This window comes from Myodes glareolus, chromosome 8, assembly GCF_982192425.1.
Source record: "Myodes glareolus chromosome 8, mMyoGla1.1, whole genome shotgun sequence".
Classification (NCBI taxonomy): Eukaryota; Metazoa; Chordata; class Mammalia; order Rodentia; family Cricetidae; genus Myodes; species Myodes glareolus.
In genome coordinates this window covers 107856906-107882692 of record NC_142033.1, presented here as the reverse complement: position 1 = coordinate 107882692, position 25787 = coordinate 107856906, and the positions used below count along the sequence as shown (strand labels likewise).

The following is a 25787-nucleotide window of genomic DNA, read 5'->3' as shown; positions in this document are numbered from 1 at the left end:
CAGAGAGCTAAGCAAGATGGCTCAGGCCTACCATCGGGTGACTCGGGAGGATGAGGCAGGAGGATCAGAGGTTGAAAAGCCAGCTTCAACTACACAGTGACTGGGAAGCCAAGCCTAGGAAAACCACTAAAACCAGACAAGCCTGACTTGATTGATATTGCTCACACGAGGTCTGGAATGTTCCTGCTGGGCACTCCCTACACCCACACCCTGGAGCCCAGTTCTGTCTTCTCGTCAGCCCGTCCGTCAGCGCTCATAACCCCGCCCCGTACCTGCGACGCATGCGCAGTCGAGCGTGGGAGCCGGCCGATCGCACGTGCTCAGACGTAGCCCAGCGTCCGCCCTTTCTCCTGCAAGAGCAGGGGCGCCACAGCACGCATGCACCTTAATTGAGGGCGGAGCCTCGCGGGGGGGGGGGGGAGGACGATCTCGCGAGAACCCGGCCGGCGATCTCGTGGCCGTCCCCTGTTCCTCGGCCTCCCGGCTGCGGTGCAGCGTCAGCTTCGCTCGGCCTCGGCGGCGGTCCGCTCAACCCGGAGCCCCGGGCTCGGCCGCCCTCCGCCGCCCGCCTGCCTAGGCCGCAGCCCCTGGCTCGCGTCGCGCCGCCCCCTATGGGCCCCGGCTGAGGCGCCGCCGCCGGCCGCGGAGCCCCGATGCTGGCCCGGAGGAAGCCGGTCCTACCGGCGCTCACCATCAACCCCGCCATCGCCGAGGGCCCGTCCCCCACCAGCGAGGGCGCCTCCGAGTGAGTGGGCGGGGCCGCCGAGGGAAGGGGGCGTGGCCCGTGCTGTGGTCTGAGGGGAGAGTGCAGTGGACGGAGGGAAGAGGGGCGTAGCCTCTGAGGACCAGAACAAAGCCCCGTGGGGGCGGGGCCGGAGAGGTGAGGGGCGGGGCCTAAGGTGAGAACCCTGTGGCCTGTGAGCGTAGAGGGGCGGGGCCTGCAATGGGTGGGCGTGGCCGTAAGCACCCTGAAGGGGTCTGGGCATGGCAGTGGTTGGAGGCACTGTGGAGTTGGGGACAAGGGGCAGTGTCTGACAGGGTGGTTCTTGGCGTACACCTCTACTGGGAAACTGAGGGGGCGGGTGTGTGTGTTGGGGCAATGAAAGGGGGATGGAGAGGAGCATAAGAGGAGGCGGGGCAGTTGGAGAGCCAAGGAGGAAGGAATGTGACACCTGAAGGGTCCCGGAGAGCTTTCCAGGTGCATGTGGGGTGTGGTTAGAGTGTGACAGAGGAAAGGGCTGGCTATGTCACATGAGGTGAGTGGAGCCTGCAGTGTCTGGCTGAAGTCCCAGGAGACAGGAGGTCCTGGCTTGTAGGGGGCATGGTGACCTAGTGGAAAGTGGGCGGTGTCCAGAGGTAGGCAGGAGTAACTGACTTGCTGTTGTGGGGTGGGATGAGGGGTCCAGAAAGAGGATCATCAAAGAAGGTTGGGTATAAGGGTTTCCTGGAGGAGAAAGGGAAGGCTGGGCTTCCTGAGGTGAGAGGGGTGTGTCCTAGGAGAGGGTACCAGACCAGGGGATCCTCTGTAAGAAGAGCTGAGGTGAGGACCCCTCTGTGGGAATATTGGTGTGACTGAAGGCCTTCCCACAGTACAGCAGAGTGCGGACCGTGGCGTTACTTGAGAAGTAGGGTGGATGTCGAGGGACCCCACAGGGTCTTGGATGGCCTGGGGTGCTGGAGTTCTGGGAAAGGGTGTGGAGCTTTCCAGTCCTGAAGTTGTAGTAATGACGTGAGGTAGGGGAGAACCTTGAGCCCCGAGCCCACAGTGACGCGGTGTGATGTCCTGGGGGTACATTGTGCCAGCCAAAGCTCAGGGGAGTCCTCCAGGGGCTGGGTGCAGCCTGAGGTCCTGTGAGGCTGATCACTGTGTGTGAGAGAACAGGGTGGGGTGGTGGCTTGTTTGAGGGTACCACTTCCCCATGGGTGGAGACAAGAGGTGGGGGCGGAGTTGTCAGTTGTAAAAGTGCAGCCCGTGAGGCTGAGGCAGGAAGACCGCTAGTTCAGGCCGACTTCAGGCGAGTTCAGAGGCAGTCTGGGTAACTTTTAGACCCCATCCTAAAAGATAGAGTCCCTGCCTAGAATCCCCCAGTGAGGGGCTGGCAAAGGTCATGCCTAGTGTGGGAGGCCTCAGGTTTTGATAGCAAAGACAAGGTCCTTGGCACACCTGGCCTCTGGCTTCTTCTCCTGATGTGGTCTGGAGGTGTCCTGGGTTCTCTGGAGCAGCTTATCACGAGGCCTCCATACCTGGGGACTCAGCCTTCATGTTTGGTAACCTGTGTCCCTGTCCCGCACGGTGGGGACCCTGGAGTGCAGGCATGGGTTTGGGGTACTTGGCTCACCCTCCACTCCTGGGGCTCTGCAGGGCGAACCTGGTGGACCTGCAGAAGAAGCTGGAAGAGCTGGACCTGGACGAGCAGCAGAGGAAGCGGCTGGAGGCCTTCCTGACCCAGAAGGCCAAAGTTGGCGAACTCAAGGACGACGACTTTGAGAGGATCTCGGAGCTGGGTGCTGGCAATGGCGGCGTGGTCACTAAAGCCCAGCACAGGCCATCAGGCCTCATCATGGCCAGAAAGGTGAGGAGCTCAGGGTGGGTGCTCGTGCTTTCTTCAGCTTCTTGTCCGTCTCACTGTGCATCCCTGGCTGTCTTAGAACCTGCTGTGTTGACCTGGAACTCACAGATTGCCTGCCCCTTCCACACTCTAGAGCTAAGGGTGTGGAGTATTGGGGAGTGCTGGCCTAGCACGCTCCAGACCCCAGGTGTTGTAGCAGGACCTCCCATGCCACCCAGGCTCTTCCTCACCCAAGATAAAACCATCGCGAGGACTGGACTGTGAACTACTGACCACTAGCTAGAAAACGGCCTCATGTGGAGTTTGCATGTCTGTGTGGTAGCCTTGGCCCAGTGGGAAGAGCTAGGAGGACAACTGGAGAGATGGCTCAGTGGTTAAGAGCACTGGCTGTTCTTCCAAAGGACCTGGGTTCAGTTCCCAGCAACCATATGGTGGCTCATGGCCATGGTTGCAGGGATCTGACACCCGCAGTGACGCACATGCAGTCAAACACCAGTGCACGTAAAACAGTAAGCAAGAGTACAATGTCCTCTTCAGCTATGCATGGCGTGCCGGTCCAGCCCGGGCTACATAAGACGCTGCATGAAACTAAGCCAGTCCAGCACTCTGGTCTGCAGAGGAGCAGTGCGGGGGTGGGGGGGGAACCCAGGCCTCATACACCAGGCTGACTCTGATTGCGGAGAATGAGCCTGTGACGCGGGGTTCACCTCTGTGTGGGAGCCTCAGAGGAACCCTGAAAGCCACTTTGGAGCCATGTCCCTGCTTCCCACCTCCTGCTGATTGGATGAGGCCCACTCTATCACCTTTTGGTCGCCTGCTTTTCTTTGTTTTGAAAGCACAGAGCCTCTGCCTCACAGAACACCATTCCAGCCACCAGGAGGCTGGTTCAGGAGAATGCTGGGCCCCAGGGCTTCGGCAGTGAGCCGTCCTCACGCTGCAGGATTCCGGTGCAGGATTCCAGCCAGCTGAACAGGAACCCCTGCCTGCCTGCCGGGTCCTCGCCCTTAGTGCTAGGAGTCCCGTGAGGTATGGAAAGGTGAGATAAGGATACAGCCAGTGGTGAGTTGCTGGGGAAACGACATTCCTGGTGTTTCTGAAGCCTTGAGCGGGCTGTTGAGCCAAGGGCATCGCATCTTCCCTGCCTGGAGTCTCTTGACCAGTATGCACTGCTGCACCCTGGAATCTCCACCTGCTTCGTCACCTCTGTCTGGAGCCACTTTGAGAGCTGTCCACACTGCTGCCCCTTGGCCAGCACACCCTTCTCTGCCACGTGTGATTATCTGCCATGATGGACCGTACAGAAGACCCAACATGTCTGCACTCTCCACTTTGGCCTTCTGTGACTAGTCCTACCTCCAGTGACATCCGTGACCTACAGTCCCAGTCCCCTTGTGACTTGGGCCAGGCTGGGTCAGCGGAACTCAAGTGGCGCTGTAACACACCTGGGCTGGCAGCGGCTCCTCCATGACAAGTGACTTTTCTGCCCAAAGCTTGTGTAACCCAGAGGCCACATCTCAATGCCAGCTGCTCCCTGACGAGGGTAGGTGTGCAGAGCTGGTGTGTGTGTGATTACTGGAAGCTGATGTCAGGCCCATGGCACAATGAGAGGGAACCTGGGACTGCATTAGGATTCCATGCTCTTGGAAACATCCATATCCCATGGTCCAGGCTCTGCACCGGCTGTCAAGACATTTGTCAAAGGCTGGGCCTCCTGAATCTATTGCACTGTAGGCTCCGCCCATCTTGCAGACTCTGCTTCTAGTCGCAGAAGTCCAACCCTTTCATCCCATCTCCCTAGTGGAGGAGGATGGCCCCACTGCCAGCAGGGGACACACAGAGACCCACAGTCAGGCTCGTACCAGAGGCAGTTCAGGTGTTTCCACACCGATCCAGGTCCTCTGGGAAGCTTCCGGAGCAACAGTGATCAGAGTGCCCAGGACTGTGTTCAAGCTGCACAACAAGATGTCATCCTTACCTCCTACTCATCCCTGTCATTGGTGAGCAACCCCTCAGTGCTGGGAAGCAGCTCCAGTCCTGGCTCACCTTCTTGGCAGCGGCTGCCAATGGGAGCTGGACACGCGTGGATGAGACGGAGGTAACACCTGCACCTGCTATCCTCGGGGCTGGTGTTCCTGTGGAGCTCATGGAGCACCCTTGCTCCTGTCACTGCACCTCTCGTGTCCAAGGCGCTCTGACAACTGAGAGCCTCCCCTCTGTGGCCTTGCTGACCCGGAAGGGCTGCTGCACTCGGTCTCGGCTCTGCATTCACCTCTAGCTTTCCCGAGGGTCTCAGAGTGGACTTGGACCCTACAGGTCCTGGTCACGTGAGCACCAGGAGATGCAGGCCCACCACACAAGCCCAGGTCCAAACCCTGGGAGTTCCTGGGACTGAGGCAGGCGCCTTGGGTTTACCATAGTTGTGGGGTGAGCTAAGTCGGTGAAGCGCGGGAGGCAGAGCCATGAGGAGGTCCAGGTCAGCCTGAGCTACTCTTGTAGGCCTGCTTGAACATTTTGGGTTCTGGAAAGTTTGTGGTTCTCATATGAGGGACGCTCATCCTTTGTATGTAGAATACTGTTTCCGTGTGCTGTACCTGCTTCTGTAGTGGTTTGGCTTAGTGTGGTTTTGAGGAAAGATCTTTTCTTGTTTTGTTTTGTTTTGTTTTGTCCTTTTGAGACAGGATCTTGCTATGTAGCTCTGGTTATTTTAAAACTTGCTCTGTGACCAGGCTGGCCTCAAACTCAGAGATCCACCTGCCTCTGCCTCCTGAGTGCTGGAATTGGAGGGGTGCACTGGCATGGTTTTAACTTTTCAAAAGATAATAAACATAGCAAAGTGTGTCTGTGGGTGCCCAGAGATGAGAAGAGGGCACCGGCTCCTCTGTGGGTAGAGTTCCATGAGCTTGTGAGCAACTACATGGGTGCCAGAAGCACCTCAGGACCCATGCAAGAGCAGGAAGTGCTCTTAACCACTGAGCCATCTCTGCAGCCTGGTTCGTGTTTTGAACCCCAGAGTGACTGTCTTGTTGGCCTCTGATGAAATGGGGCTTTGGGACAGCAGACTCTGCCCAAGTGGCCATTTGGAGCAAGTCCCCAGATGCAGGTGCCCTTGAATCAGACCCTTTTCAGTGTGTGAGTGTGTGCTTTGGCCTGCTGGGATGGATGGTGGGTGGTGCTGGGCACCCTTGTTGGGTCAGCCTTAGTCACAGATCTTTGCAGGGCCTACAGGGACCACAAGGTCACAGGGTGCTTCCTAGGCATCTCCGCCATGGCCATGGCCAGCTGCCTCCCTCCTGCTCCAGTGCCCTTCCCTGGGTGTCTCTTTGTCCCCACCACCCTTCCTGCTCACTAGCCACGCAAGTGACACCTGATTGCGGTTTCTGTGCTGGTCCACAGTGGGCATTTCCACCTCAGCCCATCTCTCCCCAACCTCTGACCCCTGCCTTGCCCATGCAGAGACTTCCTTTGTCTCTGGGCCGCCCACGTGCCCCTGGCCTTCTGTGGAGTAGTGGATGCCTCCTTTTGTTTTTCCTGGTGCTGGGTATGAACCAAGGCCTGCCCCATGGACCCAGGGGTGCCCTGTGGACCTTGTAGGCTCCACATGTGCTTCCCGATTAGCCACACCAGCTTCTGGTGGTGACACCTGGCCTCCCCTGGCAGATGTACCTGGCCGTGGCTGTTTGCCCTGGGCGCCAGGGTGCAGACCTGTCACTGTGGCTGCTCTCTCACAGCGCTCTGGACTCCTGGGAGGACGGGAGGGTGAGTGGACCTGGCCTCTGAGCAGAGCTTTGCTCTGGAATTGGCAGACCTGTAGGAAGATAGGGTGCTGCTGTTGCCTGGTGCATGGGGTAGCTTACATGAGCATGGTGCATTGTCCCCCACAAGAATACGACAGTGACTCCCCCCCCCCCCTTTTTTTGGGTTTTGTTGGTTTTTGGTTTTCCTGAGACCGGGTTTCTCTGTGTAACAATCCTGTCTGTCCTGGAACTCACTCTGTAGTCCAGACTGGCCTCAAACTCATAGTGATCCTCCTGCCTCTGCCTCCCAAGTGCTGTGGTTAAAGGCATACATCATGCCTGCCTAACTCTACTTTCTTCTTTCTTTCTTTCTTTCTTTCTTTCTTTCTTTCTTTCTTTCTTTTTTTTTTTTAAGATTTATTTATTTATTTGTACGCCTGCAGGTCAGAAGAGGGCACCAGGTCTCATTATGGATGGTTGTGAGCTACCGTGTGGGTGCTGGGAATTGAACCCAGGTCCTCTGGAAGAGTAGTTAGTGCTCTTAACTACTGAGCCATCTGTCCAGCCCTACTTTCCCCTTTTTAAATCTTTATTCTAAGCCAATTTTACTGAAAGTTGCCTATTTAAGATATTTCATGTGGAGGCCATGTCGTGGAGGACCCACCACACTGAGTGTCAGCTGTCCCCTACTCGTGGTGAATAATGTCCCAGTGTGTGGACAAGCATGCTGTGTGCTGTCATCCATCTTACCCATGACTAGGCCCTGAGAGGCCATGTAGGTGATGTCCTCCCTCTCACAGGCACATGCCCGGGATTGGGTCTGTGGGGGCTTGGTGGCCAGAACACCCCTCCCTCCTCTGAGCAGCCACCCTTCCTCCTTGCAGCTGATCCACCTGGAGATCAAGCCAGCCGTCCGCAACCAGATCATCCGGGAGCTGCAGGTGCTGCATGAGTGCAACTCGCCCTACATCGTGGGCTTCTACGGGGCCTTCTACAGTGACGGCGAGATCAGCATCTGCATGGAGCACATGGTGAGAACACACCTAGGTGCGTGGGCCTCAGCTTCATATGCGAGCTATGCACCTCACTCTCTAGATAACAGTCTGGGTCTTCAGGCTTGGGCAGGATGGAGGATTGGGGCCAGTGAGAATCCTGCCCAGTCCCTGCTGTGGCTGCTGGGGTCCTCAGCTTTGATTGTTTTTTATGGGAAGCAGGACTTAAACGTGAGCAAGATGCACTCAACTGTTGAGAGCCCCTCACACCTGACTGCGGCTCTGGGTGTGTGCCCCCCCCATCTCTTCATAGATGTGTGATTGGGTCAAAGGCCTTCTGGTCCCCTGTAGGAAGGGAACTCTGTCCTGTGTCGAGGAACTTGACTCTTTTTTTTTTTAATCCTTTTTTTTTTTTTTTTTACTCAGGAGATCTGGTCTTTTTCTACTTTTTTTTTTAAGATTTATTTATTTATTATGTACACAGTGTTCAGCCTCCATGCCTGCCGGCCAGAAGAAGACACCAGATCTCATTACAGATGGGTGTGAGCCATCATGTGGTTGCTGGGAATTGAACTCAGGACCTCTGGAAGAGCAGTCAGTGCTCTTAAACCTCTGAGCCATCTCTCCAGCCCCCCTTTTCTACTTTTCTACTTCCCATGTAGATTAGATCTATGTAAGTCTCTCTTAGTGTCCGCATTGTTGTCTAAGTTCTCTGGGATTGTGATTTGTAGGCTGGCTTTCTTTGCTTTATGTTTAAAAACCACCTATGAGTGAGTACATATGATAATTGTCTTTCTGTGTCTGGGTTACCTCACTCAAAATGATGGTTTCTAGCTCCATCCATTTTCCTGCAAAATTCAAGCTGTCATTTTTTTCTGCTGTGTAGTACTCCATTGTGTAAATGTACCACATTTTCCTTATCCATTCTTCAGTCAAGGGGCATTTAGGTTGTTTCCAGGTTCTGGCTATGACAAACTATGCTGCTATGAACATAGTTGAGCACATGTCCTTGTGGCACGATTGAGCATCCTTTGGATATATACCCAAAAGGGGTATTACTGGGTCTTGAGGAAGGTTGTTTCCTAATTTTCTAAGAAATCGCCACACTAGCATCCAAAGGGGCTGTACCAGCTTGCATTCCCACCAGAAATGCAGAAGTGGAGGAACTTGACTCTTGCCCTAGGGGCTACAGGAATGCTCTGCCCTGAAGGCACCTCCCACACTGAGCAAGAATGTAGTACAGGAGGCTCCCAGAGGCAGGAGGATCACCTTGAATTTGAAGCGAGCTTGAGCTACATAGCAAGGCTCTCTCTCGGAACAAAACTAAACCAACTCAATGGTGGTGCTAGCTCATCCTCCCAGTGCTGGGGAGGCAGAGGGCTGCGCAGGAATGCAAGGCCACACAGGCCTGTTGTGAAGAATGAGAGAAGAAAAGGCCTGCTCTGCCCTTCCCGCAGACGGAAGGTCACATGCTATGGGTGTGTCCTGGGTGGTATTGGGTGGCCATTTGGCTGGTCTTGGCCCTAGTCCACTTGCAGTTTCGTGAAGTGGATGCCGCAGAAACTGTGCTTGGCCCCAGAAGTCACAGTCAGAGTGACTGTGCCACCTGCTTGGCCCCCGGGGTCAGATGGATTAGGGCGCGCGCATGTACCTGGAGAGCCTGTCATTCACGGGAGCGTGCTGCTCTGTAGCTCCATGTTATGTTGGCCAATATTCACAAGACCTTGGTAAGGGCACAACACCCATACCCTAGCTGTGCCCATGTACTGAGGCCTGGCCCTGGGGTGACAGGACCTCTGGTCTCCACCCGCAAGCTGTGTACACAGAGAGCTTGTCCAGCCCCAGCTTGAGAGAAAGCTCCTGTGGGGCAGAGCTGCTCACCCCACACCTAGACACCAAAGAGAAGGGAAGAGAGAAGTTGGGTCCTGCTGTGCCCATCCAAGACCACTTCCTACGAGGGCCACTCTCAGAGGCCCTGCCCCCCTACACCACACTGCAGATCCAGTTTTTACTGTAGGCAAGAAGCTGTGCGTGTCATTAAGTGCAGCACGCCTGCTAGAAGCTGGCTGGAGAGTTTCAGCTGTCCTTGCGGTGTGCGTGGCAGCTAGCTGCAGAGGGACGGAAGGCACTGGAGGAACCCCCATGTCAGGGAAAGCTAAGGTTCCAGGACTCAGCCCTCAGCCTGGCTTATCTGTTTGGTCCTTCATAGGAAAATGTGATGCTCTCTGTGATGTAGTTGGCGTTTTCTTTGGACACAGAGACTTCTTAGTTAGGAATGCTCAACCTTAGCTTAGGCCTGTCCCACTAATTTTTTTTTTTTTTTAAAGATTTATTTATTTATTTATTATGTACACAGTGTTCAGCCTCCATGTATGCCTGCAGGCCAGAAGAGGGCACCAGATCTCATTACAGATGGTTGTGAGCCACCATGTGGTTGCTGGGAATTGAACTCAGGACCTCCGGAAGAGCAGTCAATGCTCTTAACCTCTGAGCCATCTCTCCAGCCCCCCCCACTAATTCTTTTAACTCAATTTAACCTGTCTCGTTCATCTACCATTTACAGTGGGGCCTTTTACCTTTCTTCCTTTCTATATAAACTACTTTGTGGCTGGCTGAGTGGCCCCTGGCAGTCCCCCTCTCCCAAACCTAAATTCCTCCTCCTGTTCACTCTGCCTGCCTGCAATTCCCCCTATGCCTTAGGCAGGCAAGGTAAACAGCAACACATCTTTACATAATTGAACAAGTGCAGCACAAACAGTGTAACACACACTCACTTCCTTAGTAGATACTCTGCAACACTTTGATGGTGGCCGTCTCTAGAGCACTGGGCACGTGCAGGGACCAGCAGGCGGCATCTGGGACACTGACCAGGCTGTGATTGTGTGAACTCACTCCCAGGGACTTTGAGCCATGCCTGGGGATGTGTGTAACTGTAACGCTAGGGGAGCTCAGGTGTCGAGTCGGACAGGTCAGTCAGGCCTCAACAACACCCTGCAGGGCTGGATGGGCTAACAGAAGCCTTGGCGCTTGCTGCCCTCAGTGGGCAGCAGCCTGTTCTTTCCGGAGTCCAGCCAGTGTCACCTCCAACTTCCCAATTCATTGGGACAGAGCATAGGGCTCCGGTGACCCAATACCCGGGTGTACAGGTCCACCTGATGATAGTCTACCTGTCATTCAGCAGCTTCAGAGACGGCCAGGTCTTCTGCACCTGGCCTGTGTGTCCCTTTGAGCACTGGGGGGACAGGGGGCAGGGGAATACGCACAGGGCTCAGAAGCACAGGAAGGGCCTCTTTTTAACCTTATTTTCTGACGTCCTGTTTTCCTGAGTCAGTTTGGAAATGCACAGACAACCTGGCAGTGACTGCCCAGTGTCCTGGCCCAGCTAGAGTCAGGGCAGGATTTCCTCATCTGTTGAGTAGAATCGGGGCCATGTCCTGGGTATGAGAACCAGCCAGGGCAAATGACTGTGAGCCAGGCCTTTCCCTTCCTGCCCAAGGAGCTCCAGTGTGTCACCACCTTCCTCACTTGGTGCGAGGAGCTGGCTCTTGACAGAGGTGTGGTCTGTGCTATCAGTCAGGTTCAGGGCTCTGCAGCCTCCCGTACCATACGCCTGCTTGAGCGCCCGTGGAGAGTGCAGGCTGCGGGTGGCTGGGTGTCTTGACAAGGCCAGCTCCTCAGCTGCTGTCGCCTCTGCAGGATGGTGGCTCGCTGGATCAGGTTCTGAAGGAGGCCAAGCGGATCCCTGAGGACATCTTGGGGAAGGTCAGCATTGCGGTGAGTTCGCCGGCTGCTGCTGCTCCAACAGCTGCCTTTCCCAAGGACTCAGCAGGTCAGGTCCTAATCCACTTGGGGTCCTCTGCTCTCCCTCCATGACTACACCGAGCTGAGTATGGTGGCGTGCACCCACCTAGCATTCAGAAGCCAGGGACAGCCTGATCTATGTAGCGAGTTCCAGGTCAGCTAGGGTTACAGAAAAAATTCCAGGCCTGGTACCACACACCTGTCATCTCAACAGTTGAAGGGCCAAGGCAGGAGGGTTGCAGTGAGTTTGAGGCTACCCTCCACCCTGGACTTTCAAATACAGACAGTGACCATGTGCTTGCCACAGATGGCTATGAGGGGCTTGGGGACTTAATGTGTCACCCAGCTGCCATGGCTGGGAGGCTCATCACAGCCTAGAGCTGGCGCCATTGGCACAGAAGCTACCCAGCTCTGACCCAACTGGTGGTCACCATGCTGTCTTCCCTGCAGGTGCTCCGGGGCCTGGCATACCTGCGCGAGAAGCACCAGATCATGCACAGAGGTGAGTGGGTCCAGGCTTGTGTGGGCAGGCCCAGGCACAGAGGTGAGTGGGTCCAGGCTTGTGTGGGCAGGGCCTGGGCACAGAGGTGAGTGGGTCCAGGCTTGTGTGGGCAGGCCCAGGCACAGCCTCACCCCGGCACTCTCTCTAGACGTGAAGCCCTCCAACATCCTGGTGAACTCTCGAGGCGAGATCAAGTTGTGTGACTTTGGGGTGAGCGGCCAGCTGATTGACTCCATGGCCAACTCATTTGTGGGGACGCGCTCCTACATGTCTGTGAGTGTCCTGGCCCCCTCTGCACATCCTCAGCGGGGTCCATATGTGGTTGTGTGTATGGCTCCTGTCTGGTTATGCCCATCTCAGCTCTGTCCCTGTCTCCTCCGACAGCCAGAGCGGCTGCAGGGCACGCATTACTCTGTGCAGTCAGACATCTGGAGCATGGGACTGTCGCTGGTGGAACTGGCCATCGGAAGGTACCCCATTCCCCCACCTGATGCCAAGGAATTAGAGGCCAGCTTTGGTCGGCCTGTGGTCGATGGAGCAGATGGAGAGCCCCCTAGTGTCTCACCGCGGCCCAGGCCGCCTGGACGCCCCATCAGCGGTATGGGACAGGGCAGCTCGCTGGGGCGGGGCGGGTGGGGCCCAGCTGCTGCTGTGCTGCCCCTTGACAGGGCAGGCTGTGGTCACAGCCCTCAGACTCCTGGGCTTCTGGGGATAGAGCTGCAGGCAGCGAGCGCCTCACCCTCTGCCAGGGCAGCCACACCTGTTGTAGTCAGCTGAAAGGCCCAGAAACTCCACTCTGGGTCAGGCTTTGGCCAGCTGCTAGGTTTCCCAGTATTTCCTCATGAAAACGTGTAACTGGGGGCTGGGGTGCAAAGGGAGCCAGACATTGCCTGCAGCCTGCCCCTCAACCCGGTGACATCCCAGTGCTGGGGCCTCTGCTGGCACAGGCAGGGCAGACCAGTTGCCAGGAGTCCTGGGGATTCAGTCCAGCCCTTAGAGTGGCCACCTTGGCCACTGAGGGTCAGGGACAGAGTCCTGGTTTGGGGATAGTCTCTGCAGAGCACCGGGATAAGCAACTTACCGGAGTGTGCATGTCTTTGTGACGGCTGGAACAGGACAAGCACTGAGCCTGTCTTCCTGAAGGCCCAGAGATGAGAGCAGCCATTCCCTCTAGCTGGTTCTAGAACATTCGACTGCTCCTAAAGGAAGTCATATTCACATGTGTGCTATCACCCGGCCCCAGTCACCTCTGGACCTTTTCTGTGCTTTGGTCTTACTAAGCACAATGTCTGGGAGGCCCCTGCTTGTGACTGGACCTGTTTGGTGGGCGGTGTGTGACTCTCGTGCCCTTCATGAGCCTTCCCCACCCTGTGCTCATGCTGGCTGCTTACCCTGACCCTGGATTGCAGGCCACGCTCCTCAGCTAACCCCTTCTTGATGGTACCAGGATTCCCAATCCCCTGGCGAGCTGTGGTGGTGAAAACAGGCCAGCTCCCTGGCCAGCAACTTCCCTGCCTAAGTCCCAAAGCAACACCCTATGGCAGGATGGGCAAACAACCCAGTTCAGCTGCTGGCCACCAGGGCCTTGGGCAAGGGTCACCACCCGCCAGCCTCCTGTTCCAGGTCCTCAGCAGCTGCTCTGCAAGGTCACATCATTGTCCTTGTTTGGTCACCAGACCCTCCCCCACCTGCCAGGCCTGCGGAAGCCGGGGCTGCAACTGAGGGACTGGGAGTACCCAGCCTGTACAAGGGCAGGGGTGAGGCCAGACGGGGCCACCCTTTAAGTTTTGTCTCCCACCCCCAGTTATCTGTTCTTTGTCCTGCCAAGTAGGTCATGGGATGGACAATCGACCTGCCATGGCCATCTTTGAACTGCTGGACTACATCGTGAATGAGGTGTGTGCCCCTGGCCTTCGGGCACTTTGCTCAGGAGTTAGCTGGCATGCTGTGGATATTGCCTGTGGGAGGGAACTGTAGCCCTGTTGTTGCCAGTGCTGTGGCCAGGGCACCTGGAGGCCCAGTCGGGTTTCCCCAGCAGGTCTGTGACCCTAGCTCCTCAAAAACTCAGGCGGGAAATTCCTGTGTTTGGAGTTCAGTGTGGGCCATCCTGGGCTAGTGCTGTGGCCATCTCCATAGAAAGAGGGTTGAGGCCATGAAAGAGCTCCTGCCTAGAATCCCCCAGTGAGGGTGAGGGGCTGGGTTAGCTCCTCCTGTGAGAAGTTGCTGCCCTCCTATTTGGGCTCAGAGAGCTCCTAAGGCAGGCTGGCTTCTAACCAGACTGAGGCAGAGGTCATTGAGATTAGTCACATAGTGACTTCCAGATCAATCTTGGCTACAGTGCGAGACCCTGACTCAAAAGCATGAGCAGCGGATAATGGAACAAAAACTCCAAGCAGGTCTCCAGAAGGGGCAAGGTCTAGGACACTGGCAGACGTGAGCTTTAAACCCTGCTTGCCTGCTGTGACTGAGCCTGGCTGGGGATGTGGCTTGTGACAGGATGGCCACTGTTCCTGGCTTTGACTCCAGTTCAGCCAGCACTTCTCCCAGGAAGTCCTGGAGCCACCCTTCACAGGAAGGACTCGGCCATACCACAGGGTGTCCCTGCTCACCTACTTGATAGTGTTGAGAAGCTGAACTGGAAGAACCCAGCACAGTGACGGAGTGGCCAGCATCCCTGCAGCCTTACCCCAATGACCCTTCCCTTCCTCCACAGCCGCCTCCCAAACTGCCCAGCGGTGTGTTCAGCTCTGACTTCCGGGAGTTCGTGAGCAAATGGTGAGATGGGCGGGGTGGTGAGGCAGCTGCCTCAACTGTGCTGTCTGGGGGCACGTGTCCCCACACCTGCTTCTTCCCAGAGCTCCCACTAGTGGACATCTGGGGGGGTCAGCCGAGCCGTTTGACCCCCAACTGTTGAAGTATGGTCAGTTGTGGGGAGGCATTTCCCAAGCACGCTGGCCAGCTGCTTGTGTGCTGGGTAGTAGAGTTGCCTTCACTAGTTCATTAGAAATTTAGCTATAGCCAGGCGGCGGTGGCGCATGCCTTTAATCCCACCACTCGGGATGTAGAGGCGGGCAGATCTCTGTGTGTTCATGACCAGCGTGGTCTACAAGAACTAGTTCCAGGACAGGCTCCAAAGCTACAGAGAAACCCTGTCTCGACAAAACCAAAGTTGAGGGCGGGGGGGGGGGGGGCGGGGGATGAATTTAGCTCTGGGGGAAGGGAACTGCAGGTGTACTCTGGTAGTGAGTTCAAACGCAACCTGGAGTACATAAGACCCCAAAACAAATATATATATATGTAAATTTTAAAAAAAAATCGGGGGCCAGGCAGTGGTGGTGCACACCTTTAATCCCAGCACTTGGGAGGCAGAGGCAGGCAGATCTCTGAGTTCGAGGCCAGCCTGGTCTATAAAGCAAGTTCCAAGATAGTCAGGTTATTACACAGAGAACTGTCTTGAAAAAGAAAAAAGAAAATCAAGGGTTACTGGTGGGCAGACGCACATCCACCCCTTAGAACGCCTGCGTGTAGCTTCTAAGTGACTGTCGTATCTTACCCCTGTGCCAGCCTCATTAAGAACCCAGCAGAGCGGGCCGATCTGAAGATGCTGATGGTGAGTAGAGGTGCCCGAAGCCTGGGGGCTGGGGCTAGATGGCCACCTTCACCCCAGCCGCCAAGACCTGGGCACCTGAGGCTGGCGTTGTCTGGGACATGAAATGCTCTCTAGGCCTACACCCTGGAAGGTCCCCTCCCACAGGGTGGGATTTAGGGCAGACCTCAGCACCCCCACTGGACAAGCCTAATCTGAGTTAAGCTCCATCTGTCTATTTCTTAGGCTCCTGAGAAAGAAAACCATGCTGGTTATGGGTGTGTGCACCCCTGCCCACTCCAGAGCTGGGTGTGGTGGCGCATGCCTTCCGTGCCAGCCTGGGGAAAGCCAGCCCATGCACACACACCTCTCTGTGGCACTCAGGGAGTTTAGGCTCGAGGATCACTATTTGCAGGTTGTCTCTGACTACATAGACATGTAAGGTTAACGTGGACCGTGTTTGACTCTGTCTCTAAAGAAAGGAGAGAGAGAGAGAGAGAGAGAAATCCAAGATGGAATAGTAGGGTGGCCTTGCCCCCTGTGACCAGGCTGTGGGCTTCTGTGTCCTATCTCCCCCAAACTACCTCGTGAAGGTCGTGGCCATCCTGCCCCAGCACACCCTCAGCCAGGCTTGGAGATGAGCCACTGTAGAGGCCAGGGACACCGACCTGAGCAGGGCTGGGGTACGGGCCATGACTGGCACCTCGCCTCTTTCAGAACCACGCCTTCATCAAGCGCTCGGAGGGGGAGGAGGTGGACTTCGCAGGCTGGCTGTGCCGAACCCTGCGGCTGAAGCAGCCCAGCACACCCACGCGCACTGCAGTGTGACCGCCATCGCCCAACAGCCTCTGTGCCCTTGTCCCTGTCAGCACGGTGGCCACCGCTGGGGACAGTGGAGCTGTGTGTTGTGGCAGGGGACCTGCTTCCATGCATCTGAAAACCAAACAAATGGAGAGAGAGAAAGCTGCCCCTGTGCTCCTGGCCCATTGCTCGCTCTCGGCTCTCGCTCGCTTGCTCGCTCGCTCGCTCGCTCATGGGGTGGAAGAAGGCGGGGCCTCCTTCCCAGAAAGGGTATGGGAGCAGGGGTGCCTTCTGTGCCCCAGGGGCCCCGGGGAGCATAGCTGACACACTGCCCTGTGCCGAGCTGATGGAGCACCATGCACAGGAAGTGCCCCGCTGCGTTCTGGGGCAGAGACCCCAGCCAGTCTGGGAGATAAGACAGCTGTGGCAACCCCACAAGGGCTGGGCGGCCCTGTCACCTCTGCCCACCTACCAAGCAGAGTCAAACTCAGCCCCAGTGGGCTGTGAGAAAAGTGGAGAGGCCTCTTCCAGTTCCCACAGCTGCGGCTAAGCACGCCTTCCACGTGCAGAGGTCACATGTGCTGACGTGGACTTGGACCCAGAGCCGGCACTGTAGAAGTGCTGGAACTTGGGGTCCACAAAAGTCCTGAAGCTGAAGCGGGGTCTGTCTTCCACCAGCACTGCTGTGGTCCTGCGCAGCTCAGCGACCACAGCTCAGCCGTAGAGCCCGAGGGGCCAAGAAACGGAGTACACAGTACAGAGGGGGACATCCCTCCACCTCACTGCCATGAATCTTGTAGACGCCTGTGGTACCCAAACACTGGGAAGGCTAAGGCAGGAGGATGGCACGTTCTAGGCTAGCCTGGGCTACATAGACAGAGCACACCAGGAATTGGGCTTTGTATTGGTTTGTGTTTTCTTGTTTGTTTTTCCAGACAGGATTTCTCTGTGTAGCCCTGGTTCTCTTGGAACTTGCTCTGTAGACTGTGCTGGCCTTGAGCCCAGAGAGATCTGCCTCCCACGCCTGCCTTTGTGTTGGAGACACAAGGTCTCTACAGCCCTGGCTAGCTTAGAGATGGAGTTTCTCCTGCCTCAGCCTCCTGAATATTGCAGGGGTAGACATGAGCCACAGGTAGCAGCCTTTATTCGCCACCTGTTCCTCCTGTATGCAATATTTTTGTTTATTTTGCTTTTGATGTAGGGTCTCCACATAGTCCAGCTGTCTTGAAAATCATTACACAGACCAGGCTGACCTTGAACTCACAGAGATCTGCCTGCCTCTGCCCATCTTCCCTGGTGCCACAATTAAAGGTGTGCACTACACCCTGGCATTTAATCTTTTTTGAGGCAGGGGTAACCTAGATTAACTTGTGACTCATACCGTCCCCACCTCCTCAGTGTTGTGGGTAGACCCAGGGTCCCTAGCAGCCCTCAGACGCATTGGGTCAAGAGCACCTGGACCCCCAGTATCTGTGTGACTGCTGCTGGACCCCGTTTGTTTTAAAGTGTGTCTCCTAACCTGGAATGTACTGTACGGACCAGCCTGTCCTCTACTGTCCTGTGCCCCTCCACAGAGAGTAGTGACCCAAGCCGCTCAGCACATCCACCTGCGTTGGCCGACACCTGTGTGCTGCCTCAGGACACCACTGGCTGGTTGTCCACATGTCTCACTCGCTGCACTACCTCAATCCACTGCCTTAGGCTTGATTGGACTTGGGGTCCATAATTGTGCTTAGGGATCTGAGTTCGGATCCCAAGTGCACAGCTAAGTCAGGTGTGGACCTGGACACTCAGTGTTTGGAGGGTCCTGGGAGCTCAGCAGCCAGCTATCCCGTGTTTGGATGCAGAGGCAGGTGGTCACCCAGGGCTACACAGCCAGGTGCAGTACACAGGAAATACACCTGGGGTCTGCTGGATGGGGCGGCTCTCACTTGTTACCATAGCACTAGGAAAACTGAGGCAGGAGATTGTTACAAGTTTGAGACCAGCTTACAGAGTGAGACAATCTCAGGCAATAAGAATACTAAGAAACAGCTGCAGTGGTGGTGCTTGCCTGTCCTCCCAGCTGTTGGGATGCAGAGGCTGGAGGATTGGGTTCTATGCCTGGTTTACATACGTGGTGAGCTCAGAAGTTAGCCTCAACTACGTGACAGGAAGCCAAGCAGGGGTCATGTAATTTGTCCTCCCGGCTGTAAGTGATCACCAGGTAGTTCAGTGTGACAGCTGACAGCCCTGGGGCCCTGCACCACAACCAAGGACATGGGACATGTGCAGAACAGTTCTTGCCTGGGAGTACCAGGCATGTTTCTCAGCATCTCAGAGCCCGTGGTGTTCCTTGGCCAGTGCTTCCCAAGTCTTTGTTTCCAGACTCTGATACCCTGTACCCTTTAGGTATACAGGGAGAAGCATCTTGGAACCTTATGGAAGGTGGACAGCAGCTGTCCCCCACCAAGAACCCAGTTGTGGGCATCAGCAGCTTTCCAGAAGGCAGGTTGCTACTGGCTACCTCCTTCCTGTCCTGCCCTGCCCTGCCCTCCCAGAGCAGGCTAGTCACCTCTCTGGCACCTGCATCCACAGGCCAAGTGGCTCTGGGCACAGGTGCAAGCCATTCTTGGGTTACCATTACTCCAGAGAGGGGTGACAGCGGGGCTCTGGTTTCTACTGGCTTCCAGGGAAAGGAGAGGTCTATAGGGCCAGTAGTGGGTCTCTAGGGACAATAGGCAGGTGAGGGAGGAGCCTGTCTCACTGGGCAGTGCATGGTGCTGTCACCTGCAACCTGGCTGTGCCCGCACAGTGGCTCTGGCTCACGGGGGAGGTGGAGGTGTGGGGGGGGGGGTTGTGAATATCAAGCTGATACCTCAAAGTTCAGGAACCTGAGGAAGTGAGGAAAACCTGGCACCTTGCCTGCCTTGGTTTCCCTGTCCTTAAAGAGCAGCTTCTCAGAACAGAATTTTGGCCCAAGGGCTGACCAGTACTTGCTTCAGCCAAGGTCCCATGTATGTAGCTCAAGCTGGCCTCCAGCTCACTGTGTCAATGAAGGTGGACTTCCAAAAACTATGCCAGGTGCTGGGAATGAAGCCCAGGGCCACTTCCTCCACTAGGTGACCACTAGCCACTGATCAACAGCCCTGCAAATCCTGTGTCATTGCTGATTTTGAGATGGTCAGTGTAACTCAAGCTCACTGAGACCCGCCTGTCTCTTCCTCCTGAATGCCCAGCCCCTAGTTCCTTTTATTACCCCCGTTGCCTTTGTACCTGAAGAAGTAGGTAGACAGGTTCTCCCGCCCGCTCTTCCTGCAGCAGATGGAGCTGTAGGGCCTGTCCCCGTTGGTGTCAGGTCCCCTCAGGGGAGCCGTCTCCCACAGCTCTGCTGGCCTCATTATATGCAGCACAAATAAGTGGGGCTCTTCAGGGGACCCTGAAAACCAGAAGCACCCTCTTCTGAGAGCCCACACCGAGCTGCAGATGAATTGCCCCGAGAACCAAGGACTCCTCAGAGAAATGAATGCCAGCTCAGCCTGGTGGGATTCCCGCATAAAGCCAGCTGGCACCTGGCATTGGTGGCACACACCTGTCATCCCAACACTTGGAAGGTGGGGGCAGGAGTTCACATCCGTTGTCAACTACATACTGACCTGGCCTGGAAGCTAACCTTGGCTACATGGGACTTTACCTGGGCCTGGGCGGGGGGGGGGGGGTGTTTTGGTGTGTACCATTAGTCCCAGCACTTAGGAGGTAGGGGCCAGCCTGGTCTACAGAACAAGTTCCAAGACAGCCAGAGCTACACAGAGAAACCCTGTCCAAGAAAGCCCCAAAAAGTTGGCTATGGTGCTGGTCCTGCCGCTGTGGTGGGCAATGTTCTTCCAGTGCCAAGAGAAAGCCTCCTAGATGGACATTGGCACTGGCCAGGATTTGGTGGACTAGGCACAACTGAATTCTAGGCCAGGCTATGTTATAGAGAGAGTCCCTGTTTCAGACAATAAAACAGGGATTGGTGAGTTGACTCAGTCTGTGAAAAGTGCTTGTGGCAGTGCATTCCTGAAACCCAGCACCATGGAGACTGAAGCAGGAGGACCCCTCTGCTCACCAGCCAGGCAGCTTTGAGGAATCCATGGGCTTCTCATGAGATACCCTCCCTACACCGCCGGCTTCTGTGCATACACACGGAAACAAATCAAGATAATTGCAGAGCTAGGCAGTGGTGGTGCATGAGAGGCAGAGGCAGTCGGATCTCTGTGAATCAGCCTGCTCTGCAGAGTGAGTTCCGGGTTAGCCAGGGCTACACAGAGGAAACTGTGCCCCCCCCCAAAAAAAATTAAGAAAAGAGAAGTGATAGCAGCATGGTACCACATGTCTGTCATCCATGTGTGGACCCTACACATGACTGATTACAGGTCACAGCCACAGAATGTGTTTCTCCTGCATCAAGGATAACAGAAAACTCTTGCAAAGACTCTGGCCCGGAGTGGGGTGGTCCCTGGGCAGCTGACCTGTGCCTATGTCCCTCCCACAGATTCCCTCAGACCTTGGGGCCCAGGGTGGGGTGGTCCCTGGGCAGCTGACCTGTGCCCACATTCCTCCCACAGACACCCTCAGACCTTGGGGAAACTTTTGGGGTTCCCCCCCCCGTCTTGTTTCATTTATGTATGTATGCGCGTCTGCAGTGCCCAGAAGAGGGCGTCAGATCTCAAGCTAGAATTGCAGGTGGTTGTGAGCCTCTGATGTAGATGCTGGGAACCAAATTTGGGTCCTTTGCAAGAGTCACAAGTGTCCTAACAGCTGGGGTATTTCTTCAACCCTAACCCTGTTTTCATTCATTTATTATTATTTTATCTGTCTATTTATTTATTGCAGGACAACTCTTGGGAATCCCCTCACCATGTCAAGCTTGGGTCTTCATGCCTGTTCACAGCACCTTCACCTGCTTAGCCATCTCAGTGGCGTCTTGGGGACTCGGCTCTTTGGTACCTGCTTCTCCTTGGGATCCCCCCTTACCATGTCCCAGACCTCAGCCTTTGCTTGTTCTGTTCTGACACATGGGGCCCTGTGACCCATCATGCAGGGAAGCAGGCTCTTAGGGCCTAGGTTACATGGGAGCTGGGCTCTCTGTGACCCGGATCAAGGGGCCTGGAAGAGAAGGGTGCAGAGAGTGAGTGGGCGCGGGCAACCCCGTATCTCATGCTTGGGACTTCAAGGGAGGTGTGCTGTCTCAGATCCACAGCCCACAAGAAAGAGCCGGAAGTGCAGGAGGAAGCCCCAGCGTGGTGTAGACCCAACCTCCCCCTTCTCACCCCACCTCACTCTTCCTCCTATCTCCGTGAGCCCCAGCGGGCAGCCCCTGTCTGTCCTCACTTTAGTTGCGGTTCCTCTGAGGAGCCAGCCCAGCTAGGAGGGTTCGTCAGTGCAGGGTTCAGTGTCTCCTGCACTGAGCAGTCCTCTATAGCTTTTGTGTTCTTATTTATTTGTTTATTTAACTTCCTTGCTTTGTAATACAGGAGATGGACACCTTTGTACATTCCAGACAAATACTGTGCTACACCTCCCAGCTCAGTTCTTACATATGAATGTGTGTATGAAATGTGTGCATTTGTGTATATTTGTTATTGATGGATAGAGTTTTGGAGACAGGATCTTACTATGTAGCCCAGGCTGACCTGGAACTCACAGAGGGCCCCATCTTTATGTGACTGGCAGAGCTCCTCCTCCTCCAACCTGAACTTGACACTCACCGATCTGTCCAGGCTGACCAGTGAGTCCCAAGAATCCTGTTTCCGCCTTCCTGGGAACAAAGGCAGGCGCTGTCATTCCTCAGCTTTCTCTGTGGGTGTCAGGGATTCGAACTCAGGTCTTCTTGCCTGTATATACTGGGGGTGGGGAATCGAGGCTTCCATTGAGGGTGACAGAATGTTCTGGAATCGTTGTGCCACCCTGAGGACGTGTGAAAATGTGTTGATGGAGTTCTGAGTGTTTAGAGAGTAAATAGTGAGCTCTGCTCACTCCACGGAGCCTTTCAGCAAAGCCCCGCCCACCCGCTTGACCTCTTGCTCCACAGGCCATGTCGTCCCCCAGGTGGCCCGTCACACCTTCACCCAATACAGCGCGATCAAGCCTCACGGGGGCGCTAGGGCACTCAGGTACGTGGGCGTGTTGTCCCTGGCCTCCCGCCAGGCTTACCCAAGGGTGTGTCTGTCCCCAAGGCCGGGGGAACAGGTAGGCAGGCCAGGCCCAGTCCCCACCTGCAGGAAAGGACGTGGGGGTGGGGCGAGGTGGGCGCCGGAGAGAACAAACACCCGGGACCCAGGCGCTGAGTGTGTGTGCGTGTGGGTGTGTCTCTATGTGTGAGTGTGTGTATGTGTGTGGCTGTATCTGTGTGGCTGTGTGTGAGTGTCTGCGTGTGTTTTGAGTCAGGGTCTTTCCAGAAGCCTGGCCTTTCTGGACCGCGGGCTGCTGGGGACGGTCCTGAGCAAAGTCAGGTCCCGGTGGACTCTGGACCGACGGACGGTGTCCCAGGCTGGGACACTTTGGTGACCCACATCCTGTTCTGCTCGGGACGTTGCCCCGCCCCTCCCACTGGGTGGGAAAGGGACTTTCGGGGGAGGGGGGAGGCGGCCACACTTCCTAGATAAGTCACTGGGTGGGTGTCCCCAGCACCCCGCCCGCTTATGGGGCGACCCTGAGCCTCCGGTTCAGCGCCACGTGGGGAGAGTTTGACCTTGACCCCTTAACCTTGGCGCGGAAGGCAGTGTGTGGGCTGGGGGGCGAGCTCGGCTGGCGAGCCGAGTGCCACCGGGTGGGCCGGGGGCCTGGGCGGGCGCTCTGCACCTGCTGTCCCAGCTCTGTCCCTCCGGGTCCTTCTCTCTCCACAGCTTGAAACTGAAACCGTGGCAGCGAAATGAAACCAGAGCCCAGGAGCCCAGGCCCTGCAGCCCGCGGGAGGGGACAGCACCGCAGACGCCGGCCCACGTGGCAGGCCACTGCGAGTGGGGGCGCTGCCTAAACTGCGGTGATTTTTTTTTTTTTTAAGGAACCGGTGGGGACAACTGCCCCTGCCGCTATGTCCTCTCCCACACCACCCGCCTGGCAATCCCAGGGCGGCTTATGACTGCTGCATAATCGGGGTACAAGGCGACCGACCTCACTCACTTGGGGGACCCTCTTCAGTCTCCACCGGTCACCCCAGATAGGAGAGTTCAAGTCTGCCTTCCAGTGAGGCCGCAGACCGCCAGGGGAGGGAGAACAGCTAAAGACACCCCCCCCCCATTAGGGAAGGAACTATCAGAAAGACAACTACAGCATGCAAGACTGAAGTTAGACTCCAGCTAGCTTCTCCTCTGCCCTGTGGACTCCGGTCCAGGACATACGCTCTAACAAATCTTGGGTCCTGCAAGGTACCCAGCAAGGTCCCCCTGGCCTCCACACATCTTGCTGGGAGTTCCCAGTCGCCCACGTCTCCAGGCCTGGCTGAGGTTCTCTAGGATAGTGGCCACGCAGGCCCCACCTCAGTGTTGAGAAGGAAGAGAGGCCATTTGCCTAAGCGTGTGGGGAGCCATCAGAGTTAAACACAACCTTCTCCATCTCCTGTGCTCCGCCAGGGTCTCCTGTAGCTCAGGCTGGCTCAAACTCACAAATAGCTAAGGATGACCTCCTGCCTCCACCTCCCCAGTACTGGGATGACAGGCACCATACCTGCCTTTTGTTTGTTTGGGTGCAAGATCTGCCTGCTCTACAAAGTGAGCTCCAGGAAAATGAGGTCCATGTAATGAGACCCTGACTCAAATAAAGAAATAAGTAAGAAAGGAAAATAATTTCTCAGGGCCAAGACAGTGGGCAGAGTGCTTGCCTGACGTCCCAGCACAAGGTCAGAAGTTTAAGGTCATCCTCTGCTACTTGGTGAATTCTGGGCCAGCCTGGGCTACAGAGTGAGTTCTAGGACAGTCAGGGATATACAGAGAAACCCAGTCTCGGAAAAAAACAAAATAAATAAAAATAAATCTTGTCTCAGAGCAAAGCTGAGTGCTGTGTGACGCTGTAGCCTCTCTGTGCTTTATGTATATCACACAGACATGCACGCGTGCGTGCACACACACACACACACTACACAGACACGCACACACATATTACATACACGCGTGCACATACACACTACACAGACATATGCACGCACACGCACATGCGTGCACACGCATGTTCACACACTACACAGACACACAAACACACACACATGCACACTACACAGACACACACGTACGAGCTACTTCACAGCACCAACAGCCACAATGCCTTCATCAGCAGAATAGCACATTGATGCTGCGGAAGGGGCACCTTCTCCAGCAACCCCTCAAAATCCCCTTGCGCCTACGGGGTGCTCCCAGAATGCTTAGAGAAGGGCCCACACCACCTGATTTCCTCCACACCTAGGGCGTCCAACCTCTAACATGTGAGCAATTGTATTCATTCCTTAAAAATGGGGAGTAAAGGGGAGATAGTGGTGCGAGCTTAGCACCCCAGCACTTGGGAGGTGGAGGCAGGAGGATCACAAATTCAGGGTCATCCTCCACTACATAAAGAGTTGGAGGCCAACCTGGGCTACAGAAATAGAACATTTGTGTCAGGCGGCGGTGGCGCACGCCTTTAATCCCAGCACTCGGGAGGCAGAGGCAGGCGGGTCTCTGTGAGTTCGAGACCAGCCTGGTCTATAGAGCAAGTTCCAGGACAGCAACAGCCAGGGCTACACAGAAAAACCCTGTCTCAGAAAAAAAAATTAAAGAAATCCCCCAAATTCAATATTTTGGGGCCGGAGCGATGGCTCAGAGGCTAGAGCATTAGATGTTCTTCCAGAGGACCTGGGTTCAGGTCCCAGCACCCACATGGCTGTTCACACCTGTCTGTAACTCCAGTTTTTGGAGATCTGACACCTTCACACCAATCCACCTAAAGTTAAATAAATTATAAAATAAAAATAAAAAAGTCGAGAATTTGCATGGCATGTTCCAGGCCCTAGGCTCTGTCAACAGTGCCCCAGAGTTAATTACTAATTAAGGGCAGTACTCCATTGTGTAAATGTACCACATTGTCCTTATCCATGGGAAGGAGAGAAAGACAGGATCTCCTGAGTAAATTGGGAGCATAGGGACCTTGTGGGAGGATTGAAGGGGGAGGGGAACAGAGAAAAATGTAGAGCTCAATAAAAAATTAATAAAAATAAATTAAGGGGTAAAATGTCCCACAGACCCTGGTCACCAGCTCCTCACTCTGATTTATATTTTAACTGCATTAGCGTTTTGCTGCCTTTTATTATTATTATTATTATTTTGTTGTTGTTGTTATTTTATTTTGTCTTTTTTGGAGACAGGGTTTCTCTGTGTAGCCCTGGCTGTGCTGGAACTCACTCTGTAGCCCAGGCTGGCCTCTGTCCCCAGAGGACTCCAATTAAAGGTGTGCGCTGCTATCAACAGGCAGTTTGCTTATTTTTGAGCTAGGGACCTGAGTAGCCCTGGTGGGGTTCTCCAGGCATCTGACCCGCAGGGCTCACAGGTGTGTGTCACCTCACCCACATCATTAAATTAGATTGGATTTAGATTAAATTTTTTCCCTGAGATAGGTTTTTCTGTAGCCCTGGCTGTCCTGGCTCTGTAGACCAGGCTGGCCTTGTCTACACTCTGAGGACCAGACTCAAAAGAGCTCCACTTGTCTCTTCCCAAGTGCTGGAATTAAAGGCGTGTACCACCACTCAGCCCTAGATTTGATTTTAATTTATTTACTTTTTCCCTTTTAGAGAAGATTCCCACACGTAGTCCTGTA

At 55.3% G+C, this 25787-nt stretch overlaps 1 protein-coding gene across 3 annotated transcripts; it reads left to right on the top strand.

Moving 5' to 3' along the window:
* Positions 1 to 479: 479 nt before the first annotated feature.
* Map2k2 (mitogen-activated protein kinase kinase 2) lies at positions 480 to 24010 on the top strand. Of its 3 annotated transcripts, XR_015002887.2 has the most exons (13): positions 480 to 745; positions 2363 to 2573; positions 7189 to 7335; positions 10993 to 11070; positions 11548 to 11599; positions 11748 to 11872; positions 11984 to 12197; positions 13431 to 13495; positions 14313 to 14374; positions 15164 to 15209; positions 20841 to 20950; positions 22039 to 22120; positions 22853 to 24010. XR_015002887.2 is itself a non-coding variant. In XM_048460848.3 (11 exons), exons 1-11 carry the CDS (start codon positions 654 to 656, stop codon positions 16011 to 16013), a joined length of 1203 nt encoding a protein of 400 aa, XP_048316805.2. In that variant the 5' UTR covers positions 483 to 653; the 3' UTR covers positions 16014 to 16152. The 3 variants fall into 3 exon arrangements, 1 of the variants encoding a protein (XP_048316805.2); XR_015002886.2 differs by having other exon boundaries at positions 20841 to 22120; XM_048460848.3 differs by lacking the exons at positions 20841 to 20950; positions 22039 to 22120; positions 22853 to 24010 and adding an exon at positions 15903 to 16152 and having other exon boundaries at positions 483 to 745.
* The last annotated feature ends 1777 nt before the right edge of the window (positions 24011 to 25787 follow it).